We start from the raw sequence: 24665 nt of genomic DNA on the forward strand, positions 1-24665 counted from the left end.
AAAAGGGACAGTTGGGAAGTATGGCATAATATGTTATTAGCGGGCAGACTTTTATGTACACAGTCTTTGCAGCGTCTTGATATCGATTACACTTCATAAAATGAATAGACGCAATGTATCTGTTGAGCTAGAGATTGCTTTTTGATACAGCATTTCCCAGACAAGAATATCTTGTTATTTCACATGATCGTCAATCAGAAAACCAGCAGTAGGAACCTTTAATAAGGTCATATTGTCCAACCCGGCACATTGGCAACTACTACACACCTACTTCCTGTTTTTTCGTAGAATTACTTAGCCTACGCAACTTCCTGCTGTTCCTTCCACGCCGCAATATTGAAGACGAGGCTTGAGAGTTCTAAGGTGTCCAAGTGAGTGCCAGTGTCTAGCCACCTACAAATTACATCTGTATTTATTATTTAACACAATAATTGCGAACGTGTGTTTTACACAATGTACATTTGCTGCGGGTATAATTTTGTTTTCCTTTAAGGCATAGGCGCCTTAGCGCTGGGTCCTGCCTTAGAGAGGGCACTGTGGCTGCCAAGATGTCGACGAAGAATTTTCGTGTTAGCGATGGTGACTGGATCTGTCCGGATAAAAAGTGAGTTATTTGTAGGCTAGTTTTCTGAGCCCCGGTATCAGTAGTAATATCCATCAAGGACAGGGTTCCGGGCTGCTAGGCATAAGTATATGCAAGAGAGTTTGTACAAGTTAATACCTCTTAAGGCCCGAAGGGATGAGGAGGGAGGAGTGGAGCGATTACCTCGCTTCTGCTCACTTATAAATAACATATATTCTATATGCACGGTCTATTTTCCTGTGTGGCTTTTAAATTACTGAATCTACTTATACGGGTTCAAGAAAAGCATCACTATAAATGGGAGTCATTTATCATGTTTTATTAGGAAACGTGTTTGTTAATAAAGATTTATTCTCGAGTATCCCATTTCTACATTGTTTAAATTACGTCCCCTGATTGTGCAGATGATCTGGTTACTTCATGTGCCAAATGCATGTTCTGTATAAAAACTAGCATTCTATGTTATTTGCTTGGTTTGTTGTTGTTTTGAAAGGTTTTTTTTTTTTTTTAGTACTTTTTCAACGATTTTTAACCTAATGTCTCCAAAATTCAGAGTGTGTACATTTTAGCCCAAACAACGTGAAATGTGTAAAGCTCTATAGTTTTGGAAACTTTACTGCTTTAGGGTAAGGTCACGCCTGGAGATTCGGGGAGATTTCATCGCCCGGCGACTAATCTCTCCGAACTGCTTCCCCATCATGTGCCTGCTAGAATAAAAAAAACGCCTGCGGCATGGCATTCGGGGTGCTTCGTTTTCTGAAGTTGACTCACGAGGAAACTTCGGGCGACTTCGGGAAGTGAAGCGCCGCAAGTGCCATGCCACAGGCGTTTTTTCATTCTAGCAGGCGGCAGACAGCCGTTCGGGGAGATTAGTCGCCCCAAAGAAGAAGCGATTAGTCGCCGGGCGACTAAATCTCCCCAAATCGCCAGGTGTGACCTTACCACACCTGGAGATTCAGGGAGATTTAGTCGCCCCTCTTCTTTGGGGCGACTAATCTCCCCGAACGGCTTCTGGCGGCTATAATGAAAAATCTCCTGCAGCATGGCACACCCCGCGCTTCGTATTCCGAAGTTGCTCAAAGTTTTTTTGTAACACTTCGGAAAACAACCGCAAGTGCCTTGCTGCTGGCGTTTTTTTTTTCATTCTAGCAGTCGGAAGACGGAGAAGCTTTTCGGGGAGATTAGTCGCCCCAAAGTAGAGGCTATTAGTCGCCGGGCGACTAAATCTTCCCGAATCTCTAGGTGTGACCTTACCCTTAAAAGTTTTTCGGAGCTACTTGAATGAGGGAACCTTTATCTTGGTACACATCTAAACCATTCTATTCCCTTTCTAGCAAAAAGCAGAAGCCTATCTTGCTTTATGGCGGGGATTTTAGATCTACACCCAGGATCAGAGTCTGTTTTCCACTGGAGAAAACCGTATCAAATGCACTTTATCTGAATGTATCACAAATAAATTGCTGTGTTGCTGCTTGGAGTGCACCTGGCTAGTTTAAAAGGCATAAAATACACTAAAAAAAAAAATGAGCGACATACATACGACTTGTGTTGAAATCCATTCTACCTATTCTTTTATCAGCTTTTCTTCAGTGTCATATGTACACCAGTGGGGAAAAACTGATCCATCTGCTATTAACCCAATGAAACATAGTTTCATAGTAAGTTATGTTGAAAAACAACACATCCATCAAGTTCAGCCTTTAAAGTCTATAGATAACGTGCCTAACTGCTAGTTGATCCAGAGGAAGTCAAAAACCCCATTTGAAGCCTCTACAATTTGCCTTAGAGGGAGAAAAAATTCCTTCCTGACTCAAAGATGGTAATTGGACCAGTCCCTGGATCAACTTGTACTATAAGCTATCGTCCATAACCCTGTATTCCCTCATTTGCTAAGAATGCATCTAACCCTTTCTTAAAACTATCTAATGTATCAGCCGGTACGACTGATTCAGGGAGAGAATTCCACATCTTCACCGCTCTCACTGTAAAAAAAACCCTTCCGAATATTTAGCCGGAAAGGCTAAAGGGTGTGTTTGATCCCTGAAGCAGTAAATTTGCCTTGTATTAAGCCACAGACTGATTTGTGCAGCAAAGTGCCAGAAGAGTGCTGTTCTCAAAGTTAAACTGCACATAAGTTCTACCACAACCAGATATGTGATTCCTGCGTTAAAAGGAGCTGTGCCTTAGTAGTTTGTAACAGCACAGTGTGGAATACACACATACAGAGGCCTTGGAACATTTGATACCAGAGTAATTTTTTAGAAATTTGAGTAAAGCAGTGGACTTCATAAACTGAGAGGAAACACAGGCGACCAGTCGGAGGCGCTGAATATAATGTAAGTTAAAGAAACATTGCAGCTACAAACTACACAAAACACGACTGTCCGATGAAGATGCGGCGTTCACATCAGACAGTCGTGTCAGATGCATGTAGTTTGTAGGTGCGATGTTTCTGTAACTTACATTCTATTCTGCGACTGGTCGTCTGCTTTCCCTCTCAGCACGTCGGATCGGAAGACGTTGTGCCGCGGAGTTCGGGCCTAATGCTGCTTAGAATGTCTGGTGGTTTATCATGAATTCAGGTGTTTGTTCTGATGGATTTTTTTTTTTAGGTGTGGGAATGTAAACTTTGCCAGACGAACCAGTTGCAACAGATGTGGGCGAGGTAAGACAATTTGGTTTTGTTTCTGTATCCTAAATCGTTGTACTTGTCATTGTAGTTCACATTCTAAATTTTTCTTACTTGTGTAGAAAAAACAACTGAAGCTAAAATGATGAAAGCTGGTGGAACTGAAATAGGAAAAACCTTAGCCGAGAAAAGCCGTGGATTGTTTAGTGCTAATGACTGGCAATGCAAAACGTAAGTTTGTTTATATTTGTGTGCTGTTAAAGTACCCTTTCCCTTAGGCAGTCTCTGCGCAACTTAAAATATACAACCCCCACTCATTTCTCTTGTTCTTGCCTTTTACAACTATTTGCCCTCAGTGTGTGCCACCTGGAAGGCGAGGTTTTGCATGGACAGGTGCCAGTCTGGCGTTGATGCTGCTGCAAATCACAAGTGGACATAAGGAGTGTAGGAGGGAAAGAGAACACAATATAAATATTTCACTTGTATAGGTCTGCTATTGAGGCTAGTTCTCCTTTAGTTTAGTTTAGGAGTTTACACACCTTTTTCCCAGTATTTCATATGCTGGATTATACAGTGCTGCCTTTTTTATTTTATCAGATGCGGGAATGTAAATTGGGCCAGAAGATCAGAATGTAATATGTGCAATACACCAAAGTATGCAAAACTAGAGGAAAGAACAGGTAAGATATTTGTTTGCTAACATGTTTAAACAGTTTGTATCCTGCACTTTAATGCTTTTGGTGGCAAGACATCAGAACAGCTGTAATAGTGGCACATCGAAGAAGTTAAAAATGTAATGACGTACTTTACTTGTTCAAGTAGATGATCAGATCAGTAGATGATTCAAGAACTATTGGTCTACCAAAAAATCATGGTACCGCTATGAGATCTATTATATTTAAACCCATTATTAATTGTCATTTTATATACTGTCCTATTTGGGGAAAAAAATAACTTAACTATTTTACATAGCCTTACCAGTACCATTTATTGTAAGGTTTTGCTCCCTGAACACACTCCAACACTTAAACTGGAAGGTTCAAACTCTAATTCTCTTTCAAGTTTTAAAGGAATTTGAAAATCCATTTTTAGATCTTTGTTATAATCTAATATGCCCTTTAAAATAAATATTTTTGATGTATTTTAAATATCTGCAAATTCAATCAAATTTTGTCACGAATGTCAGTATTTTTTTATGTAATTTCTCCTACACCATAAGACTAAGAAGTAGTTGGGATGAAAGAAGAAGAAAACATTGAGAGGGATAGATAAAGATGACAGAGCAGTCTAGGATTCCAAATAATACGGTGGCCATGGAACATCTATATATTTACATGGTTGCCAAGAGGAAGGAGAGAAGAAAGTATCTCTGGTGCTAGCCCCTTTTTAAATGTGAATCAATTGTGCTTTGTTGTTTGGTACCCAACGTATCCCTAGATGTCTTTCGCTAAAATGATTCTCTTTATTTTCCCTGAATAGGAAGGCCCACATGGCTGTAATCTAAAGCCTTTTTATTGCCAAATGGTGCAGTGTCACCATTTCCATGTTTGCTATACTGGGTCTTCAGACGTAACAGATGTTTCTTTTACAGGTTATGGAGGAGGTTTCAATGAACGTGAAAATGTAGAATATATAGAACGCGAGGAATCTGATGGAGAGTATGATGAGGTAAAGTCATCTGCCCCAGATGTTTGCATTGTTAACTGAATTTCCAATCATCTTTCTGTTTCTTGTACAATGGAAGGTTGAATTTAACAACCATGTCCTCATCCACAAGGAGTAATGGCAAAAGATACAGAAACTAGATAACCAGGCTCTACAGGTATATGTTTTTATCAAATTGCAAACTGAATGTAATCGGTCACATAGTTTAGAAAGTATAAAGAATAACTGAACCAATCAAACTTTTTAAAGGTACTGTGCTTTTGTTATATCTCTTGTGCAGCTTTATGCACACTTATGTGTACCTTTATATATGCAGTGTCTTTTTTTTTTTTTGCCCATCCTACTGAGCTGCTATCTGAGATCTAATGCAAGACCATGTATAGTAATCATAATTCTATAAGCAAATTATTTCCTGTTTTTTATGAATCAGTGGCCACTTTTATCAGCCTGTGTCATTGTCCTTTTCTATCCCTTCACAGTTTGGACATCGTTTTGCAATCAAAAAGGATAATTTCTCAAAACACATTATAACTCTGTGTATATTGTCTGCTTCTGAGGCTCTGAAGAGTAGTTGCAGCATGCATAGGTTGACGTCCAATCTGTAGCCTTTCCTACAATTGACCTAATACATTTCTGGAAGTTGAGTCACCCAGATAATACATGTGACCAGCCTTGGACCACCCTAGTTGACTAGGTGCTTGATAATCGAAGAAAGCTTGTGCAGAAATAGCCTTCTTGAGCAGAATTGGCCTTCTTGAACCTACACTAAGATGAAAAAGGAATGCTGGTGTTCTATATTTCTTTAAATGTCATATGTTTGTGAGCACCAATGACAGGTTGGAAAGGTTGTAGTAATGTCTCTGCTGTGTAATTAAAGTGCAGGGAATCCGTACTAGTTTGATTCTTACAGTAGCATTTAAAAAAAAAATGGGTCCCCTGGAACTCGGCATGGTTTTATCATTGATTTTGTGTTAGATTATATGTGTGTGTGTGTGTGTATATATATATATATATATATATATATATATATATATATTTATTTTGTTTTTAGTTTGGCCGGAAAAAGAAAAAATATAGAGGAAAACCCCCTGGACCCACCAAACCAGTTATAAAGGGTGATAAAAAAGAATCAGAAGGTGAAGCAGAGGAAGAAGAGGATGAAGATCTTTCAAAGTATAAACTTGATGATGTAAGCAATATTTTTACATTTCATTAATCTTCGATTTATAATACCAAAATAATGAGCTGGTATCAGTTGTGTCATACTTTTTCCCTTGAATTTAAAGGTATTCTGTCATGATTTTTTTTTTTTTATTTAGTTTTTATTTCTAAATTCACTCTACAATATAAAATTTCATTCCTGAACCAGCAACTATATTTTTTTTAAAATTGTAATATTGGTGGGTAGGCAGCCATCTCGGGTCATTTTGCCTGGTCATGAGCTTTCAGAAAGAGCCAGCACTTTAGGATGGAACTGCTTTCTGGCAGGCTGTTTCTCCTACTCAATGTAACTGAATGTGTTGCAGTAGGACCTGGATTGTACTATTGAGTGCTGTTCTTAGATCTACCAGGCTGTTGTTATCTTGTGTTGGGGAGCTGTTATCTTGTTACCTTGCCATTGTTCTGCTAGGGTAAAGAGCGACCAAAGTTTTAGAGCACAAGTCACATGACTGGGGTTACCTGGGAAACTGACTGTCTAGCCCCATGTCAGATTTCAAAATTAAATGAAAAAAATCTGTTTGCTCTTTTGAGAAAGAAAAACTTTATTGAAAGCTAAAAACTAGCATTTGCCCTTAAGCAAGCAACATTTATTAATAGTTACTTGTAACTCAACATTAACGGTCTGATTTATCCTGTCTAAAAAGTCAGTAAAGCATTGCCGGGAATGTTGCCCAGAGCAAACCAATCTGCAATTATTTTTTATTTTAACAGTAGTTTAAAGCTGACGATATTGGTCATTTAGACCAATACGGTATCCTATCTGCCCATGTGTGGTGGCTTCTGACAGGTTCCCCTATAAACCAGGCCAAAAACCAGGCAGGTTTGATTTTTTCCTTTGATCGAGTACCGCATCGGCTAGTTGATGCAGTCCTTCGACCCGTCGGCATCCATTTGCTTTGATGTAAAACCGATATTGCAGAAAATCTGATTGGCTATGGAGGAAAGTTTCCACTTTTACCACAGCATGATAAATAGACCCCTACATGTACTTTGGCCCCATATCCCTCCTCTTTGACTCCATTAAGTCATAACATAGAATGTCTACCTGGAATTGTAGATGCAATTTGATAAATCGGCCCCTAAATGTAGTAAATTAACGGATTTTTAAATGTAAATGCTCCATATCGGTTCCTCTGCAATATCATTGATCTATAACAGTGCTGTCCAACTTCTATGGTACCGAGGGCCGGAATTTTGCTAATCTACATGGTGGAGGGCCGATTATGGAAGCCAGTGTTAGCCATTCCCTGTTTTTAGACCACGCCCACTTTAAACCACACCCATGTTTCCGCAAGACCACATTAATAGCACACCAAAAAACCAGATGGTTGGTGCTCACTGCAGGAATCTGGCCCGGAACTAGGGGTAGGCAGAGTAAACGGCTGTCTAGGATGCCATCATTGAGGGGCACACGTTTAATGGGGTTTTTTCTCTTTTTTTTTTTTTTTTTCAAGCGTTTAATAATTTGTTTCAGTAATGGTCACTCATTCGGGTGGAATACCCCTCCTTCACCTTCTCCCTCTTGCCAGCAAGTAATAGCTCCTTCAGTGCGGCAGTGCAGCGTGACGTGCGTATTTGCGTCAATGACATCACTGATGCTGTTGTGTAGCAGAGAGCTGGCGGTCTGCTTGTTGTGGCTCATGCTTGCTGCTCTCAGCCTTGCACAGTTGCACTGAACTGAAGACATTCTTTAAATTACTGTGAAAGTGTGAAGCTTCCTGCTGGCACAGCCAGGTACAGATGGGGGCCATATGTTTGCTGTTGCTGCTTGGCTGGGCGCTGGCACAGGTACATTAATACTTGGGGGCAATATGATGTGATCAGATTTATTTTTGGCTGCTGCTGGCATAAACAGATAAACATTGGGGGCAATATGATGGCTGCTGGAGGGCTGTATGATGGATGGCTGCTGGGCTTCTGGGACAGGTATGGGGGGACAGTGTGATGGATGGCTGCTGGGCTTGCTGGTACAGGGGGCAGTAATATAAATGAAAGTGTTGTACATTTTCTTGCTTTCTTTCTTTAAAAACTATCATGGTAAGGAGGTAAATGGTAATGCAGGACTCATTGAAGCTCTTGCCTAGGGTGCCAAACTACCTTGGCCCGGCACCAGCAGGGATGCCACTTGTATGTGAAAAAAGTTAAATCCTATTAAGACATACCCTTAAATCCATATGCCGCCTCCTCCCCTGTGCAGGGGGAGGGAGACCAGTTTCTCTAGTAGTGGTGGGGAGGAGTGTAGAGTCAGGCCTAAGCAGATTGTGGTTGTAGGGGACTCCATTATTAGGAAAGTGGATAGGGTAATTTGTTGTCCAGATCGCTACAACCGAACAGTTTGCTGTCTACCTGGTGCCAGGGTTCGGCATGTGGTTGATCGGATAGACAAATTATTGGGTGGGGCTGGGCATGACCCAGCTGTCTTAGTGCATATCGGTACTAATGACAAAATAAATGGTAGTGGAAGACCTTAAAGAGTGATTTCAGGGATCTAGGCTCTAAGATCAAGGAAAGGTCTTCCAATGTCATCTTTTCTGAAATTTTGTCCGTGCCACGTGCAAGTTTAGGAAAACAGCGGGAGTTTAGGGAGCTAATCATGCAAAGAAGCTATAAGGCAAGCTAAAATTGATATAGAAAAGGATATTGCAGCTAGCAGTAAAAAAAATCCAAAATTATTTTTTAAATGTTAATAGTAAAAAAAAATGAAGCAGGAAGGGGTGGGACCCTTACTATCAGAGGGGGGTCAGCTGGTTGATGAAAACAAAATAAAAGTGCAGATTCTGAACTCCTATTTTTCATCTGTCTACATAAATGAGGAATCATTAAGTGAAGGTTTCCTTCTTAATAGTACCAATTCTAGTAATACAACTAATGATTCATGGTTCACACATGAGGAAATTCAAAAGAGACTAGAACATGTTAAGATTAACAAAGGTCCAGGGCCAGATGGTATTCATCCCAGGGTAATTAGCAAATTTAGCTCTGTGATTGCCAAACCTCTTTACTTAATTTTTCAGGATTCATTGAGATCTGGCCTAGTGCTGAGAGACTGGCGAATTGCTAATGTGGTGCCTCTATTCAAAAAAGGATCCCGTTCTCAGCCTCAAAACTATAGGCCAGTTAGTCTGACGTAAGTGGTAGGAAAGCTTTTTGAAGGGTTAATAAAGGATAAGATACTGGACTTCATAGCAAATCATAATACTATGATTTTGTGCCAGCATGGTTTTATGCGTAATAGATCTTGCCAGACTAACTTAATTTCTTTTTATGAGAAGGTAAGTAGATACCTCGTTTCTGGGATGGCAGTGAATGTGATTTACTTAGACTTTGCTAAAGCATTAGATACAGTGCCACACAAAAGGTTACTGGTTAAATTCAGGAATGTTGGCCTGGAACCTAGTATTTGTACCTGGATAGAGAACTGGCTAAAAGATAGACTGCAAAGAGTGGTGGTAAATGGAACATTTTCTAATTGGACCAGTGTTGTTAGTGGAGTACCGCAGGGCTCTGTACTAGGTCCCTTGCTTTTCAACTTGTTTATTAATGACCTGGAGGTGGGCATTGAAAGTACTGTTTCTATTTTTGCAGATGATACTAAAATGTTTTCTGAAATATAGGTTCCATGCAGGATGCTGCCACTTTGCAGAGTGATTTGTCTGAATTGGAAAACTGGGCAGCAAACTGGAAAATGAGGTTCAATGTTGATAAATGCAAGGTTATGCACTTTGGCAAAAATAATATAAATGCAAGTTATACACTAAATGGCAGTGTGTTGGGAGTTTCCTTAAATGAGAAGGATCTAGGGGTCTTTGTAGATAACACGTTGTCTAATTCTGGGCAGTGTCATTCTGTGGCTACTAAAGCAAACAAAGTTCTGTCTTGCATAAAAAAGGGCATTAACTCAAGGGATGAAAACATAATTATGCCTCTTTATAGGTCCCTGGTAAGACCTCATCTGGAGTATGCAGTGCAGTTTTGGACTCCAGTCCTTAAGAGGGATATAAATGAGCTGGAGAGAGTGCAGAGACGTTCAACTAAATTGGTTAGGACGATGGAAGACTTAAATTATGAGGGTAGACTGTCAAGGTTGGGCTTGTTTTCTCTGGGGAAAAAGGCCTTGCGAGGGGGCATGATTACACTTTACAAGTACATTAGAGGACATTATAGACAAATAGCAGGGGACCTTTTTACCCATAAAGTGGATCACCGTACCAGAGGCCACCCCTTTAGACTAGAAGAAAAGAACTTTAATTTGAAGCAAGTAAGGGGGTTCTTCACAGTCAGGACAGTGAGGTTGTGGAATGCACTGCCGGGTGATGTTGTGATGGCTGATTCAGTTAATGCCTTTAAGAATGGCTTGGATGATTTTTTGTACAGACATTATATCAAAGGCTATTGTGATACTAAGGTCTATAGTTAGTATATGTATGGGTATATAGAATTTAATTAAAAGTAGGGAGGGGTGTGTGTATGGATGCTGGGTCTTCATTTGGAGGGATTGAACTTGATGGACTTTGTCTTTTTTCAACCCAATTTAACTATGTAACTATATGTGTATAATACAGTACCCCAGCATATGATTAAACATCTTGGGGGCCCCTAACAATAATTTTCAAATGCTAACAAACCCCCAGAACAAATACCAGGCTTATGTTCCATAGGGATCATAGGTCAGGCAGAGTATGGCAAACACAGGGTGCAAAGAGCAGGCAAAGTATGACACACACAGGGAGCATAGGGAAGGCAGAACAGAGCAGGAGACTGGAAAATCAGGACCACTCTAATATGTACTACATACAGTGACACAGTATGTAGTACAATATGGGCAGTTTCAGTCTGGGTCTCAGCTGTGAACAGTACAGGCCTTTAGGATGTGAACAATAGAGGTGTCACAAGTGTGAACAATGCAGGGGCATCACAGGTGTGAACAATACAGGGGATTACAGTGTGAATTTGAGGTTTAAACAATGCAGGGGTCAGTTAATCTCTGTAGTGATTGATACCTTTTAAAGTTTACACAAGGTAAGCAGAAACAGCAGGCAGATTTTGATGTGCAGGGGCCACACAATGGGGATCGGCCCGTGGGCTGCCAGTTGGACAGCCCTGATCTATAAAATAGTGCTGGATGGTAAATAACTAAATAAACCTACATACAGTATACAATAGCATGGGAGATAAATTTAACCTTACCCTTACAGACATAGAATGAAAAAATATATATGTTCCATCATGCTTTTCAGATAGTATAGGACCCCAGTTGTGCTATGTAAAACTTCATATACATGTTGCAGATGTAGGCAACCCAGCACATATCTGGCTCACATGTCCAGTTGCCTACTAGACTAAAGTTAAAGCCATTTTTAAAACAATAATTGGTAATCAGGTTGCTATAATCCTCTTGACATTCTTTTGCCACCACTTTCAACCTGAAGATAATGGCAAAAAATGCTTTTACAGTTATGTCAGCACTTAAATCTACTATAATTGCTTAGCAACCTGGCTCCCATAGAAGGGTATATAAGTAATCGAATATGTGAAACAGAGCTGCTTCTATAAGATTAGGTAAATGACCGGTTCTAGCTATATTTGAATTATACTAGTATAGTTTATTATATAATCTTAAATATGTATTATAATTTAATATACCGAACAACATCCACACAAAATTGTACTAACTTGCTTATGTAATTATATACAGGTAATCATATGACTTAACTATCGTGCTCAAACTCCGTTTTAAATGTAGAATATGCATGCTTTATTGAAAGCTATCCCGTTTGCAATAAAAGGCAAGGATTGGGTTGGACCAGGAGGAGTAACTCATGGCAACCAATAAGATGTTTGCTTTTAAACAGGTGACCAGTAAATGCTTCCTGTTGATTGGTTGCTGTGGGTTATTGCTCCTGTGCAAACTGTCTTTTATTAAATAAACCTGAATGTGTCTTTATGAAATGTTTTGTAGGACACGCCCAGATATGTAGGTAATGGCTTAAATTGTTTATTTTTATTGTAAATTTAAATAAATAAGTACACTCATTTGGCAAGGTCAAAAATATCTGTCCACTTTGGTCATACATGGTTGGCCACAATTAGATTCTATACTATTTGACAGCAATCAGATCTTATGGGAGACTGTGCAAATCCCCATGTACAGGAAAGACACACATAGATAGATATGCATAGCAAGAATATGGTGCTATTGGAGTCCATCCCAACCCTTATACTGACATGAAATTTCTTCAGGTCTTTGACAAATGTGCCTAAAATGTCTTCCATTATAGGATGAAGAGGAGGAGGAGAAGAAGAAGGAGGAGGATGATGATGATGAGGAGGAGGAGGAGGATGATGATGATGGTGATCTGTCAAAATATAACCTTGCGAGTGAAGATGAAGATGATACTAAAACGAAGAAATCCACACGTAGCAGTAGATCAAAATCCCGATCTCATTCCCGATCTTCACACTCCTCTTCCCATACAAGCTCAAGGTCTAGGTCCAGGTAAACGGGTACAGGTCAAGGGTAAAGACAGAAAAAAATGTCAGTATCTAACTTTCTCACATATTGTATTATCGCTTAATGTTCTACATTCCTTCAGCTTCTAATTTCCCTTGTTTTATCCATTTCTCTTAAATCCTTCTGACTTCCCTGTACTTTATAAAATACATTTTTTTTTTTTGTTTGTTTAAAGAAATATAATTTTTATCTAGTAATAGGCAATTCCATTGGTGAAAAGCTGGTCTAAGCTGTGGCTATTTTTTTTCTTTAACTTTATCTTATTTTAACGCTTACATAATATGTATGCTTCAAAAATACATTTCTCCATAGTTTTGTGTAGTATATGGCAAAATCTACACTTTCGTGTAACTTTTGACGTAAAATAGATGGTTGCAATTTTAAGCAGCATTGTACACATATTTATAAAATAATTTCTCTAACGTCCTTTGGGGGACCAAGGAACCACTGGGGTTAAGTTCCTCCAACCAGGAGGCAGGACACTGATAAATGACAAAACGGTTGCTCCTCCCCCTCCTTATATACTCCATGCTTAACCCTACTTGCTCAGTTTTTTTCAGTGTCCTCTAATAGGAGGTAGGACCTTGGTCTCTAGGGTAACCCAACGCAAAGAATACTTCGGTCTAGTGGATAGCACTGACACCAGGGATGAGACAGGAGTCAGGGACATACCTGAACTCCATTGGTTAGCCCCCTACGCGGGACACCTCTGATATAGTCATAAGACTTACTACTAAGCAGACTGCATAGTCTGACAAGATTCCTCCCTGTAGCGGAATGAACTTGGCCATACAGAGGTGTTATCAGACAGTACAACCAGACACTCGGCTGAACTGTCTGAGCGGGCAGGTAAGCAGCAGAGGCAGCAGCGCCATGACCCTTCCCCTCCCAGCCTTCTGCATCTGCTAGCCATGTCTGAGTCCTCTACTGACGTAGAGTAGCCCAACGGGTCCCTCCGAAAGAGCGGTTAGGATGCATGCCCTTTAGTGACGTCAGCACACCTCTCATGCGCAGTCTTCGCGAGCTTATTCTGCAGAACGCCATTTTGATATGTGCTTCTCGGAAGGCTGACGCATTGTCTGAGTTACCGCACCTGTACCGCAGGACCATTCTTGGGCTACCAAACACTCGAACCAGGTGTTTTCTCCAACTGGGAAGCAGGTACCAGGGCAATAGGTTTATCCCTACTCAGTAACGGGTGTACGGTAGGAGGGGAAGGATTGGGTTCAAACCAAGGAGGTTACTGCAGCATAAGAATATGTTCAGCGGTGGGGGGGAGACCAAACCCCCGGCATCGGCCATTTATTTTTCTTGCTCCACATGCAAGGCTAAATTACCCAAGGGCCAAGGTGAGGCTGTTTGTGTGGCCTGCGCAGCTGCTGAGCAGCAAGCCTCTGCATCCATTGCCCCGACTGATAACTTCTGCCAATGCCCAAGTTTGGGATCCTTCTGGAGATGCCAATGTGGCTTCCCCTACGTTATCTGACCCAGCCCCTCTATGGGCAGTTCAGCTGTCCCAGTCCTTGGCTAACCTGCAGGGCATCTCAAACCTGTCCTCTTCCTTGGACAAGTTTATTACTCAATTAGCTGTTATGCCTACCGCTGGGTCTGGCGGTAGTTCTAAGCAAAGGAGACGGGAATTAAAGAGGAAGTCCCCTGTTGCCTTAGCATCTGGGGAGTCCTTGGCCGAGGAATATTTTATCAGAGCACAGCGAAGGGGAGGTTTTGTCTTCCTCTGAAGAGGAACCAAATAAGGAGGTGCCTCACTATGTAGAAGGTCTGATCAGGGCAGTAAAGGAGGTGCTCGAACTCGAGGATCCGGCAACAACGGGCTACCCCTGACAAAAAGTTCCAGCCCTCACGTCGATTTTCTCGTTCTTGCCCCTTCACCAAGGACTTGTTTGAAAAGTGGAGTGTCCCACCCACCGTGGACGCCCCAGTGTCGCGACTTTCTAGACACACAGCACTGGATGCAGCTGCATTTAAAGATCCAACAGATAAGCGCCTAGAGTTTTTTTAAGGGGATCTTTACATTAGCAGGGGCCACCCTCTGCCCAATGATAGCGGGAGCATGGACCAGCAGGGCAATTACCACCTGGTCACAGGCACTTATGGAAGGTTTAGAGACTGATTCATTTACTGCTGAATTATGTTCCTTGGCTGCCAAAATTGAAGAGGCTTCTGTCTTTTTGACCGATGCCATCCTGGACGCTCTACAAACCACAGCCAGAACGTCCGTAGCGGCGCGCCGGGCCTTGTGGCTGAAGAATTGGACTGCAGAGCACCAAGAAGTCTCTGACAGCCCTGCAATTCAAGGGAAAACTTCTTTTTGGCGAGGAACTAGAGAAAATTTCCCAGGCAACAGGGGGGAAGAGCACACTATTACCTCAGCAGAGGTCTACGTCGGGGTTTGGATCTAAGCATGGTGGTTTTTTCAAGGCTCCAGTTTTCATCCCTCCAAGGGAGCTCAGACCTCGGAAACCTACCGCTCAAAAGGCAAATTCCAGCAACGGAACAAGCATCAGTGGCAAAATCGCAGGACAAACAACAAGTCAGCCACTGACAAGCCCCCGTCCCAATGACTGGCCCGGGTCACGGGACCTCAACCGAGGCGTGAGGGGAGGTTCCAAGAGTTGTGGACACGAGAGGTATCGGATTCCTGGGTTCAAAGGTTGGTCAGCAAGGGCTACAGATTGGAATTTCAGGCACCTCCACCGCGGAAATTTCTCCTTTCCAGGGACAGTGCAGAGTCTACTGCAGGCTGGAGTAGTGGTAGCAGTTCCATCCGAACATCGCTTTGAGGGTTTCTTTTCCAATTTATTTATAGTTCCAAAGAAGGACGGAACATTTTGCCCGGTTTTGGACCTAAAGAGGCTAAACAGGTTCATAAGAGTCCCGATTCCACATGGAATCGATCCGATCAGTCATCAGGTCCATGAAAAAAGGGGACTATTTGGCATCCCTGGATATCAAGGACGCGTACCTTCACGTCCCCCATTTGGCCGGGTCACTACAGATTTCTGTTACCAGTTTGTAGCCCTACCCTTCGGTCTCACGTCAGCCCAGAGGGTGTTAACAAAAATAATTGCATCGATGACTGCAATACTTCGGCTTCAGGGAATTTCGGTTATCCCTTACCTGGATGACATACTGGTAAAGGAGGATTCCTTGTCGATTGCAAGGAGACATGTAGACATCACTGTAGCAACTCTGGAATCATTCCGGTGGATGATCAATTAACAGAAGTCTTCACTAGTTCCCAGCCAGGTAATGCAGTTCCTGAGGCTAGTGTTCAACACCAACTCCCAGAGAGTAATACTTCCGAAGGAAAGACAGCTGAGACTCAGGATCATGATAGGACGTCTCCGCCAGTCCCGCACTCCCACTATGCAATTCTGCATGCAGATTTTAGGCCTAATGGTAGCAGCAATGGAAGCAGTACCATGGGCCCAGTATCACCTCAGGCCGCTTCAATTATGCATCCTGCGCAGATGGAAGAAGGGGTCTCTGGAGCAGACCATGGTCCTCGACAGGGGGACTCGAGAATCCTTAAGCTGGTGGATGGACCCAACAAGACTAGCTCACTGCAGTGCGTGGGAGGACTGCAATGGACACTCATCACAACTGATGAAGTCTTAACGGATGGGGAGCAAAGCTCCATCAAAATTGTGCAAAGGGCACTTGGTCTCCTGCAGAGTCAAGACTGCCCATAAACATACTGGAATTTCGAGCCATATACCAGGCACTAATACAATGGCAAGAACTGCTAGTAAACAGACACGTAAAGGTACAGTCAGACAACACAACCGCAGTGGCCTACCTCAGTCACCAGGGAGGCACGAAGAGTGCATCTGCCTGGAGAGAAACGCAAAAGATCATGAACTGGACCCAGAATCACAATGTCATGATAACTCCAGTACACATCCTAAACTGGGAGGCAGATTATTTAAGTCGAAATCACATGGATCCAGGAGAAGGGGAGCTTCTGCCAGAGGTCTTCACCCTGTTAGTAGACAGGTGGGGACAGCCCAACATCGACCTGATGGCGTCTCATCACAATGCAAAGGTTCCAAGAGCGGAAGGAGTGGATGCAATGACGTTTCCATGAAGATTCCGCATGATGTACGCGTTTCCTCCAATTCCCATGATCCCAAGAGATATCAAGAGATTTCGGCAAGAGAGTATAATATTGGTGATGGTGGCTCCTTTTTGGCCAAGAAGGGCTTGGTTCTCAGATCTGATATTCCTGGTTCAGGGAAATTGGTTTCGACTTCCGACACGGCAGGACCTACTGCGCTAAGGACCTATTCGGCACCACAATCCAGCTCTGCTGTCTTTGACGGCGTGGCTATTGAAATGGCCATCTTGAGGAGCAAGGGTTTTTCGGAGAAAATGGTGGACACTATGATAAGAGCCAGAAAGCCGCTATCGGCAAGATCCTATTATAGAGTATGGAAGGCCTACAAGATGTGCGATTAGCATCAGACACCATTTGACCAACTACAAATTGGCAACGTGTTGCAATTCCTACAACAGGGATTGGATGGAGGGCTAAAGCTTTCCTCGCTAAACGTTCAGGTTTCTGCCCTATCTGTTTTATTTCAGGAACGTTTAACGCTACGAGACGATGCGAGAACTTTTCTCCAGGGGGCAGCCCATGTCTCCTCCTTGTTTCGTAGACCGGTTCCTTCCTGGGACCTTAACCTCGTCCTTTAAGCCTTGCAGGAAGCTCCCTTCGAGCACCTGAGTTCTATTGAGTTGTGTTGGCTGACAGGGAAGGTGGTTTTTCTATTAGCCATATGTTCAGCCAGGAGGGTGTCAGAGCTGAGTGCCGCTCCAGAACTCCTGGTCTTCCACAGAGATAGTCACCTTACGCACAGTACCAGGTTTTTTTTACCCAAGGTGGTTTCTGATTATTGTGGTACCTTCATTATGCCCAGATCCCAGGAACGTAAAAGAGAAGAAACTACACAGCTTGGATGTAGACCGGGCTCTGAGGTACTACATCGATAGGACAGCCTCGATTAGGCGTTCAGATTCTCTGTTTGTCATTCCCTCAGGACCGAGGACTGGAATGGCCGCGACTAAGACTACTATTGCAAGATGGATTAAGAAGTCTATTCACCAGGCTCATGTGGCTACTCACAGAAGGCCTCCAGCACAGGTTAAGGCTCATTCTACCAGGGCTTTAAGCACCTCCTGGGCATGGAGAAACGAGGCGTCTGCAGAGCAGCTGTGCAGAGGGCCGACTTGGTCGTCGGTTCACACCTTTACTAAGTTTTATCAATTTGATGTCTTTTCCTCTGCCGAGGCTAGCTTCGGTAGAAAGTTTCTTCGTGCCGTAGTCACGACCAACTAAGGGCTGACTGTCTCTTCCCTCCCTAAAACTCAGAGGGGCTGCTTTGGTAAGTCCCAGTGGTTCCTGTGTCCCCCAAAGGACGTAAGAGAAAAGGAGATTTTTGTATAACTTACCATTAAATCTCTTTCTCTCTCTAGTCCATTGGGGGACACAGGACCTCCCTCCCTGAGACAGACTTTTTCTGTATTATAGTTGAATTATTCTTATGTTGTTGTTATCCTATTCTTGGTTGATATACTAAACTGAGCACAGAGGGTTAAGCATGGAGTATATAAGGAGGGGGAGGAGCAACAGTTTTGTCATTTATCAGTGTCCTGCCTCCTGGTTGGGGGAGCTTAACCCCAGTGATTCCTGTGTCCCCCAATGGACTAGAGAGAAAGATATTTAACAGTAAATTGTACAAAAAATCTCCTTTTCTGTAATTTATGCCAGAATAAAATATCTTTTTGTCACAAATAAAAGAGGAACTCAACCCAAATAATGGTAAAAAAAAAAAAAAGCAAAGTGAAAGGAAACCAATTTCTAAGCATACATTATTTTAAATGGTTTTAAAATTATTTGTAAATGTAATTGCTATTGAAGCATTATCTCTCTGGCCCTTTCTTTTCTTTGTAAAGTTGACTCCAGCTCTGATCTGGCAAATACGACAGTCCCCTTAGTATTATACCAGGCGTTTTTTGTTTTTGTTTTTTTTCCCCATTATTTGTGTGAGGTCCTTGTAAAAAAAAAAAAATCTGTATGTAAAATATCTGTAGATTTTCTTTCATAGGGATTTTGGGGTACACTTCATGAGTATGTCTTGCATTTTGTTAACACTATATACCCGGTGGGGATTAGTTTAGGTGCTTTTGGTGCAAATAAACTGTGTGCAGTCCATCAATATGGAATATAAATATATGATTTTTATATTTTACATTGCACTGAATAGTAGACCACTCTTGTTGCTTCTCCGAACACACTTTGATTCTGTACATAACATTACCTCCATAAAACTTCACTAGATATTTCCTTTTGTTTGTAAACTTGCTTGTTTACCATTGCTTTTATTCTTCCCCCCCCCCTCCACACATTAATGTAACGTTGCCTATCTCTTTGCATGTTGCATATATTTGCATAGTTGGCTAAAACCAGTGTATAACATTTTTCTAAGTACTTGTATCTTTCAAAAAAAAAAAAAATCAAATGACTGTCTCTTGAATATGAGATACTAGCAGCTCAATCTAGGAGTTTTGCTTAACCTTGATCTGTTCTTCAATGCAGCTCTCAGATGATATCCCAAGTAATATAAAAGTTTTTAAGTTGATAAAATCTAGCTTTTGCAGCAGTATTTGATTAGTGACTAGACTTTGTTTACTGCACATAAGCCAGTTGAGCACTGTTTGAGAACTATGCTAATTCTTTCCACATGATTTTTTTAGCTTGACACACTTTATCCCCAGTAGTGAATAGTATGCTACACTGATAATATTAGTGACCTTCTGTTCATCAAGTATCCATGTAAAATAGTGGAACAGTCAACTTATATAAGTATGCTGACTTTGCACTAATGATCTCAAAGATTGTGCAGGCAGGAAGTACAAAGTTCACCCTGCTTTAAACTGATTAAACAACACGTAGTTTGAGGTAAATCTGTTATTTGAGAAAGTAATGATGACGCAGCCCTAAATCATACCTAAGAGGCTACCAAGGTTATTTTGTTTTATTTACTTGTTTTCAAAAACTTGTATGTGTGTATGCATATGTTTTGCTATAACCTTCAGCTAAATGTGCAGTTTGTCAGAAATATTTTTGGTCAGTAGTTCTGGAAAAAATGCCCCATGTTGTTTCAGATCCCGGTCAAGAAGTTCTTCCAGTTCCAGATCAGGATCAAGTTCAAGAGACCACTCTAGATCTCCTGGGTCGAAATCAAGGTGAATAGGTGTGCCACTCTCTCTCTGTGGCTGCAAGAGAGATTGGTAGTGTTCCTGGATCTTACTAAGCCCACTCAACAGTCTGAGCCACCAGGGCAAAAATTTTTATTTTGGGGCTGACTTTCCCTTTAACATTATCCACTTTCAAGATTTTTTTGTTTTCTCTATAGTGCAACTTAACATCGGCTTTTGTCCTCCTAATGGCTATATTTGCATGGTTTACCCATAGCAAAATGAATAAGCACAAAATAGGTTGTGAAATGTATCGGAGCTCACCCGTTCGGTAGTGTAGCGTCTCTCCTTTCAGTAGCAGCTCTCGCGGGATCCTCCTCACCTCGTTCAGGAGGTAACTATAGCACACAAATTTAACCCGCTGTACGGCACTGACCGAGGGAATCACAAAAGACGCGTGTTACTCAATAATCTTGTGGCTTTATTGTGCACATCTAGTGAACATGTGGCAGTGGGTTGGTGATCGTAGGTTTTCTCACCAACCCACTGCCACATGTTCACTAGATGTGCACAATAAAGCCACAAGATTATTGAGCAACACACGTCTCATGTGATTCCCTTGGTCAGCGCTGTACAACCGGTTAAATTTGTTTACCCATAGCAGTCCACCTTTTTGGGGATCTGCAGACATCTAGTTTTGTTTTCTTCTTGAAAGCTTGGATTTTCCTTTAGCCCTTAAAAAAGTAGTGTATTTTAAAATGCATTTAGGCACCTATGCACTCTCCTGCAGAAATGTGCTTACAACAGGGGAATTCCTGTACATATATAGCCTTGTGGGATTTGTATGAGAAAACCCAAATAGTTATTGTATTTGGTGAGAGTGGCTTTTTCAGTACTGTTTTACAGCATGCTTAGCGTTGACTAGGCCATGCCTGCTGCTTGTGTGGGATTATAGCACATACATAGGCTGTATATGCATGACTAAAACTGCAAGATCAATCCGTAGTAGATTTGTTAAAGCTTGGTAGCCTAAAGCTAAATATACATACAAACGTTCTACATTCAGCCATTCATATTTCCATTAAAGGGGTGGTTCACTTTTAAGATAACTTTTAGTATGTTATAAAATGGCTAATTCTAAGCAACTTTTCAATTGGCCTTCATTTTCTCTTTTTTAAAGTTTTTGAATTATTTGCCTTTATCTGGCCAGCTTTCAAATGGGGAGCGGGGGGGTCACTGACCCGATCCAAAAACAACTGCTCTGTAAGGCTACAAATTTATCATTACTGCTGCTTTTTATTACTCCTTCTATTCAAGACAAATCCTATTCATATTCCAGTCTCTTATTCAGATGAATGCATGGTTGCTAGGGTAATTTGGACAGATTGCAGAGTAGTTGGATAAAAAGATAAATAACTCAAAAACCACAAATGATAAAAAAATTAAAACCAATTGCAAATTGTTTCAGAATATCCCTCTCTGCATCATACTAACCGTTAACTGAAAGGTGAACAACTCCTTTAAACTAGAAAAAGTGTAGACTTTATGACTCAAGTATTTTTAAATAAATTGGTGCAAGCAACAAAGGAAATATCTATTGTGGTTTTATCCTTTCACCATGGCCTACCATGTATGCTCATCATTTATTTTTCATTGCCTGCCATTCATTCACAATAAAAATACAGAGGATGGCTATGAGTGTGAAATACTGTACATTGAGACATTAGCAATATAAATCATAATTTGTTTTAACCACTTTGTTGTTTTTTGAATATAGTGGATTACTGTTAGGCCATGACCTATGTATTTATTAACCTGGTTCTCAAAGCTTTACATAATTCCAAACTATAAATTCTTTTGCTGATTTCTATATTCGAATATTGATGACTACACACAGTTTGACTTTTTTGCCGATTATAATATGGTATGGTTATGTATACATTTTTATATTGCTTAAAGGTATTTTAATGTCGGTGACACACGGTCATTGGCAGCACATTGAAGCTGTGCTTTTAGCAAGGAATTGCCACAGGATCCAGCGATTGCCCTCCATAGAACATGGCTGCATTTTCGAGTGAAATTGTCTTACAAGAGCCTGTTCTGATACTTTAAACTAATCTTCATCTGGGACAATTGAGGGTTATTTTAGACTTGGTATTTAGTGAAAAGAAAACATTGGCAAGCAAAATCCCTGATACTTCTCTGTGCACTATTGCCTTTGTGTTCATAAATGGATTGTATTTACTCATTGGTTTTAGTTTTATTAGAAAATATTCACTTTAATGCCATGCATTCATATAAAGATTTGAAACTTGGCTTACAATTGTTTTTTTTTTTATATTGACCTAATGTTTCCTACATTAAACTGTCTTCATTTTTAATCAATAAAGATCCAGCTCCAGATCTCACAGGGGATCTTCATCCCCAAGAAAAAGATCTTACGCAAGCTCTCGATCATCTTCATCTCCAGAGAGGGGCAAGAAGAGAAGTCGCTCTAGATCCTCATCTGGTGATCGCAAAAAAAAGAGATCAAGATCACGGTCAACAGAAAGGTTTGGGTTACTGTAGAATTAGAAGGGAAATGTATTTGTGTAGCAATAGACCACTGGGAAATTCCTTGCCTACTTTGTGTTTTTCTCGCACTATAACAGCAGACTCAAATTAAATGCAAGCACAGTTAATGGTCTCTCAGCACTGAAAGTAATGCCTTCTGGAATTTATATAATATATAGTGAATAAAGTACCCCCTCTTGTAAAATATAAGGATATTATAAGTTACCGAGGAGTTCCATGACCTGCATAAAAACACTCTGCCATTGGCCTCATGTTTATGGTCATGGAACTCCAAGGTGACTTCTAATATCTTCATATTTTGCAGCAGGGAGTACTTTATTATAATACACAAGTTGGTGAGCCATGTTATGCAAATGAAATCGTTAAGATCCAATTATAACAGATGACATCACTAAGCATTTATAAAGATATAATTTACAGGATATTCATGGCTATTGTATATATGTGTGTATATATGTATATATAAATATATAATGCATAATAGTAAATGGACCCGCACTCCAATGTTTTTGTGAAAAAAAGTGATGAATTTTATTCACAGATGCATACACATCTGTGAATAAAATTCATCACTTTTTTTCACAAAAACATTGGAGTGCGGGTCCATTTACTATTATGTATTAGAAACCTTGACCAACGCACCCACTTTGAAAGAAATCCGGTAAGAGTGCGCTCACCAAATTGACTTTATATATAAATATATATACACACACATATACGTACAATAGAGAGTGTGTGGATTTACAGTGCAAATGCATTTTACATTCTTATTGGTTGGGAAAACCGTAATGGAGAACCTGGGCCTCTGTAAATATGGGATGAAGTAAAATGTGGTGGCTATAGAACTAAAGTAAATTGAATCACAGTGTTTTGTCTAGACAAATGTTTCTGTATAGTGATTGATTTTATTTCATATTTAGCAGTTGTATAAATACAATACTGCCGATCTCATTGTAGATATTTGCTTTGATTTGTCCTACTTGTTAAATGTATTATTTATTTGTGTTGCCTTTTAGGCTAATGCCACACAAGGCTGTTTCTCTACCTGCATATAAACTGAGGCAGAGAAACCGCACACTTATCGATGTCACAACCACTGAGGATTTTGGTGCAATTACACCACTATGAAGACTGGCTCTTTCTAAGAATAATTAGAGAAACAGCCTTGTGCAGCCAAAGCCTTTTATTTTTATTATTTAATCGGCATATTCAAACTCCGATTTCTGTTTTGCAGACGCCGTGGGTCATCATCTGGATCATCTCACTCTGGCTCGCGTTCATCAAGTTCCAAAAAGAAATAAAATTATTTTTAGGAACAATCGCTATCCCAGTGCATTGCATGAGGCAGACTTTAAAATCATATACATCAAAATGAGAACTAATAAAGAAGATCCAGTAATATTAGAGATGCATGTCTTCGTGCTTCTCCAATTACACCATTAGTGAGGTCCTAATTTAAAATTAGCATTTTAAGCCGTAAGACAAAGAAACTTTAAATATTATCATTAATTCTTAGAATAATCTTTGTCTCTTTTAACACTGCAATGAATGTGTGGTGTTTTTTTTTTTTTAACGAGTAATAAGCCTTTGAGCTAGTTTCTTGGAATGTTGGCCATTTTTAACAAATTTATACACATTTCCATTACTTTTGCGATGGAAGAAATTGTTTGATCATCATCACCCCATTCTTATGGCTTAAAATGCAGAGTATTACAAAATAAATCTTATTTGTGTTAGAGAAAAATGTTTCTTCATTGGTATTACAAGGTAAGTATTAGTTATTGGAAGTAATTATCGCATATCTAAAATGCTGCAACTAGTGAACCTCTTTGCTGAGAATTTAACAACCGTAGTTAAATGCAATTCGAACTATTAAACAACCGAAACAACGATTCGGGTTCAAATTGGCTTCGCTTTCAAGTCTCTATTCATCGGCTTACTTAATGAGAAATGTCTTTAGTTCTGTACTTCATTTTTTCCTGAATGTACTGTTTTTCAAACTGTAATCGTAATTGTGCCTATTGCAGTTTCAAAGTTAGTATTTCAATATTGCGTAACTTCTTAACCACATGTTAGAAGTTAGTCTGTTCTTAGTATATAACTCTGTTCTGACAAGGTGAGATTTTTTTTTTTATCATTTAGCAGTAAGCAAATAGAGCATTTGTTCTGAAACAAATTATTTTTGTTGGGCTTAGATAAAAATAGTACAGTTTAGAGGACTTACTGTAGTTATGTGCAAATAAAAACTGACCTGTGCAATT

General features: G+C 40.5%; 1 protein-coding gene across 2 annotated transcripts; it reads left to right on the forward strand.

The window, feature by feature from the left end:
• The first annotated feature begins 229 nt into the window (after positions 1–229).
• On the forward strand, positions 230–24665 carry zranb2.L (zinc finger RANBP2-type containing 2 L homeolog). Of its 2 annotated transcripts, XM_018256859.2 has the most exons (11): positions 230–371; positions 494–604; positions 3196–3248; positions 3335–3443; positions 3810–3892; positions 4804–4880; positions 5929–6066; positions 12377–12594; positions 19798–19878; positions 22221–22382; positions 23639–24665. In XM_018256859.2, exons 2-11 carry the CDS (start codon positions 549–551, stop codon positions 23703–23705), a joined length of 1044 nt encoding a protein of 347 aa, XP_018112348.1. In that variant the 5' UTR covers positions 230–371; positions 494–548; the 3' UTR covers positions 23706–24665.

The sequence above is a fragment of the Xenopus laevis genome, chromosome 4L (assembly GCF_017654675.1).
Source record: "Xenopus laevis strain J_2021 chromosome 4L, Xenopus_laevis_v10.1, whole genome shotgun sequence".
Lineage (NCBI taxonomy): Eukaryota > Metazoa > Chordata > Amphibia > Anura > Pipidae > Xenopus > Xenopus laevis.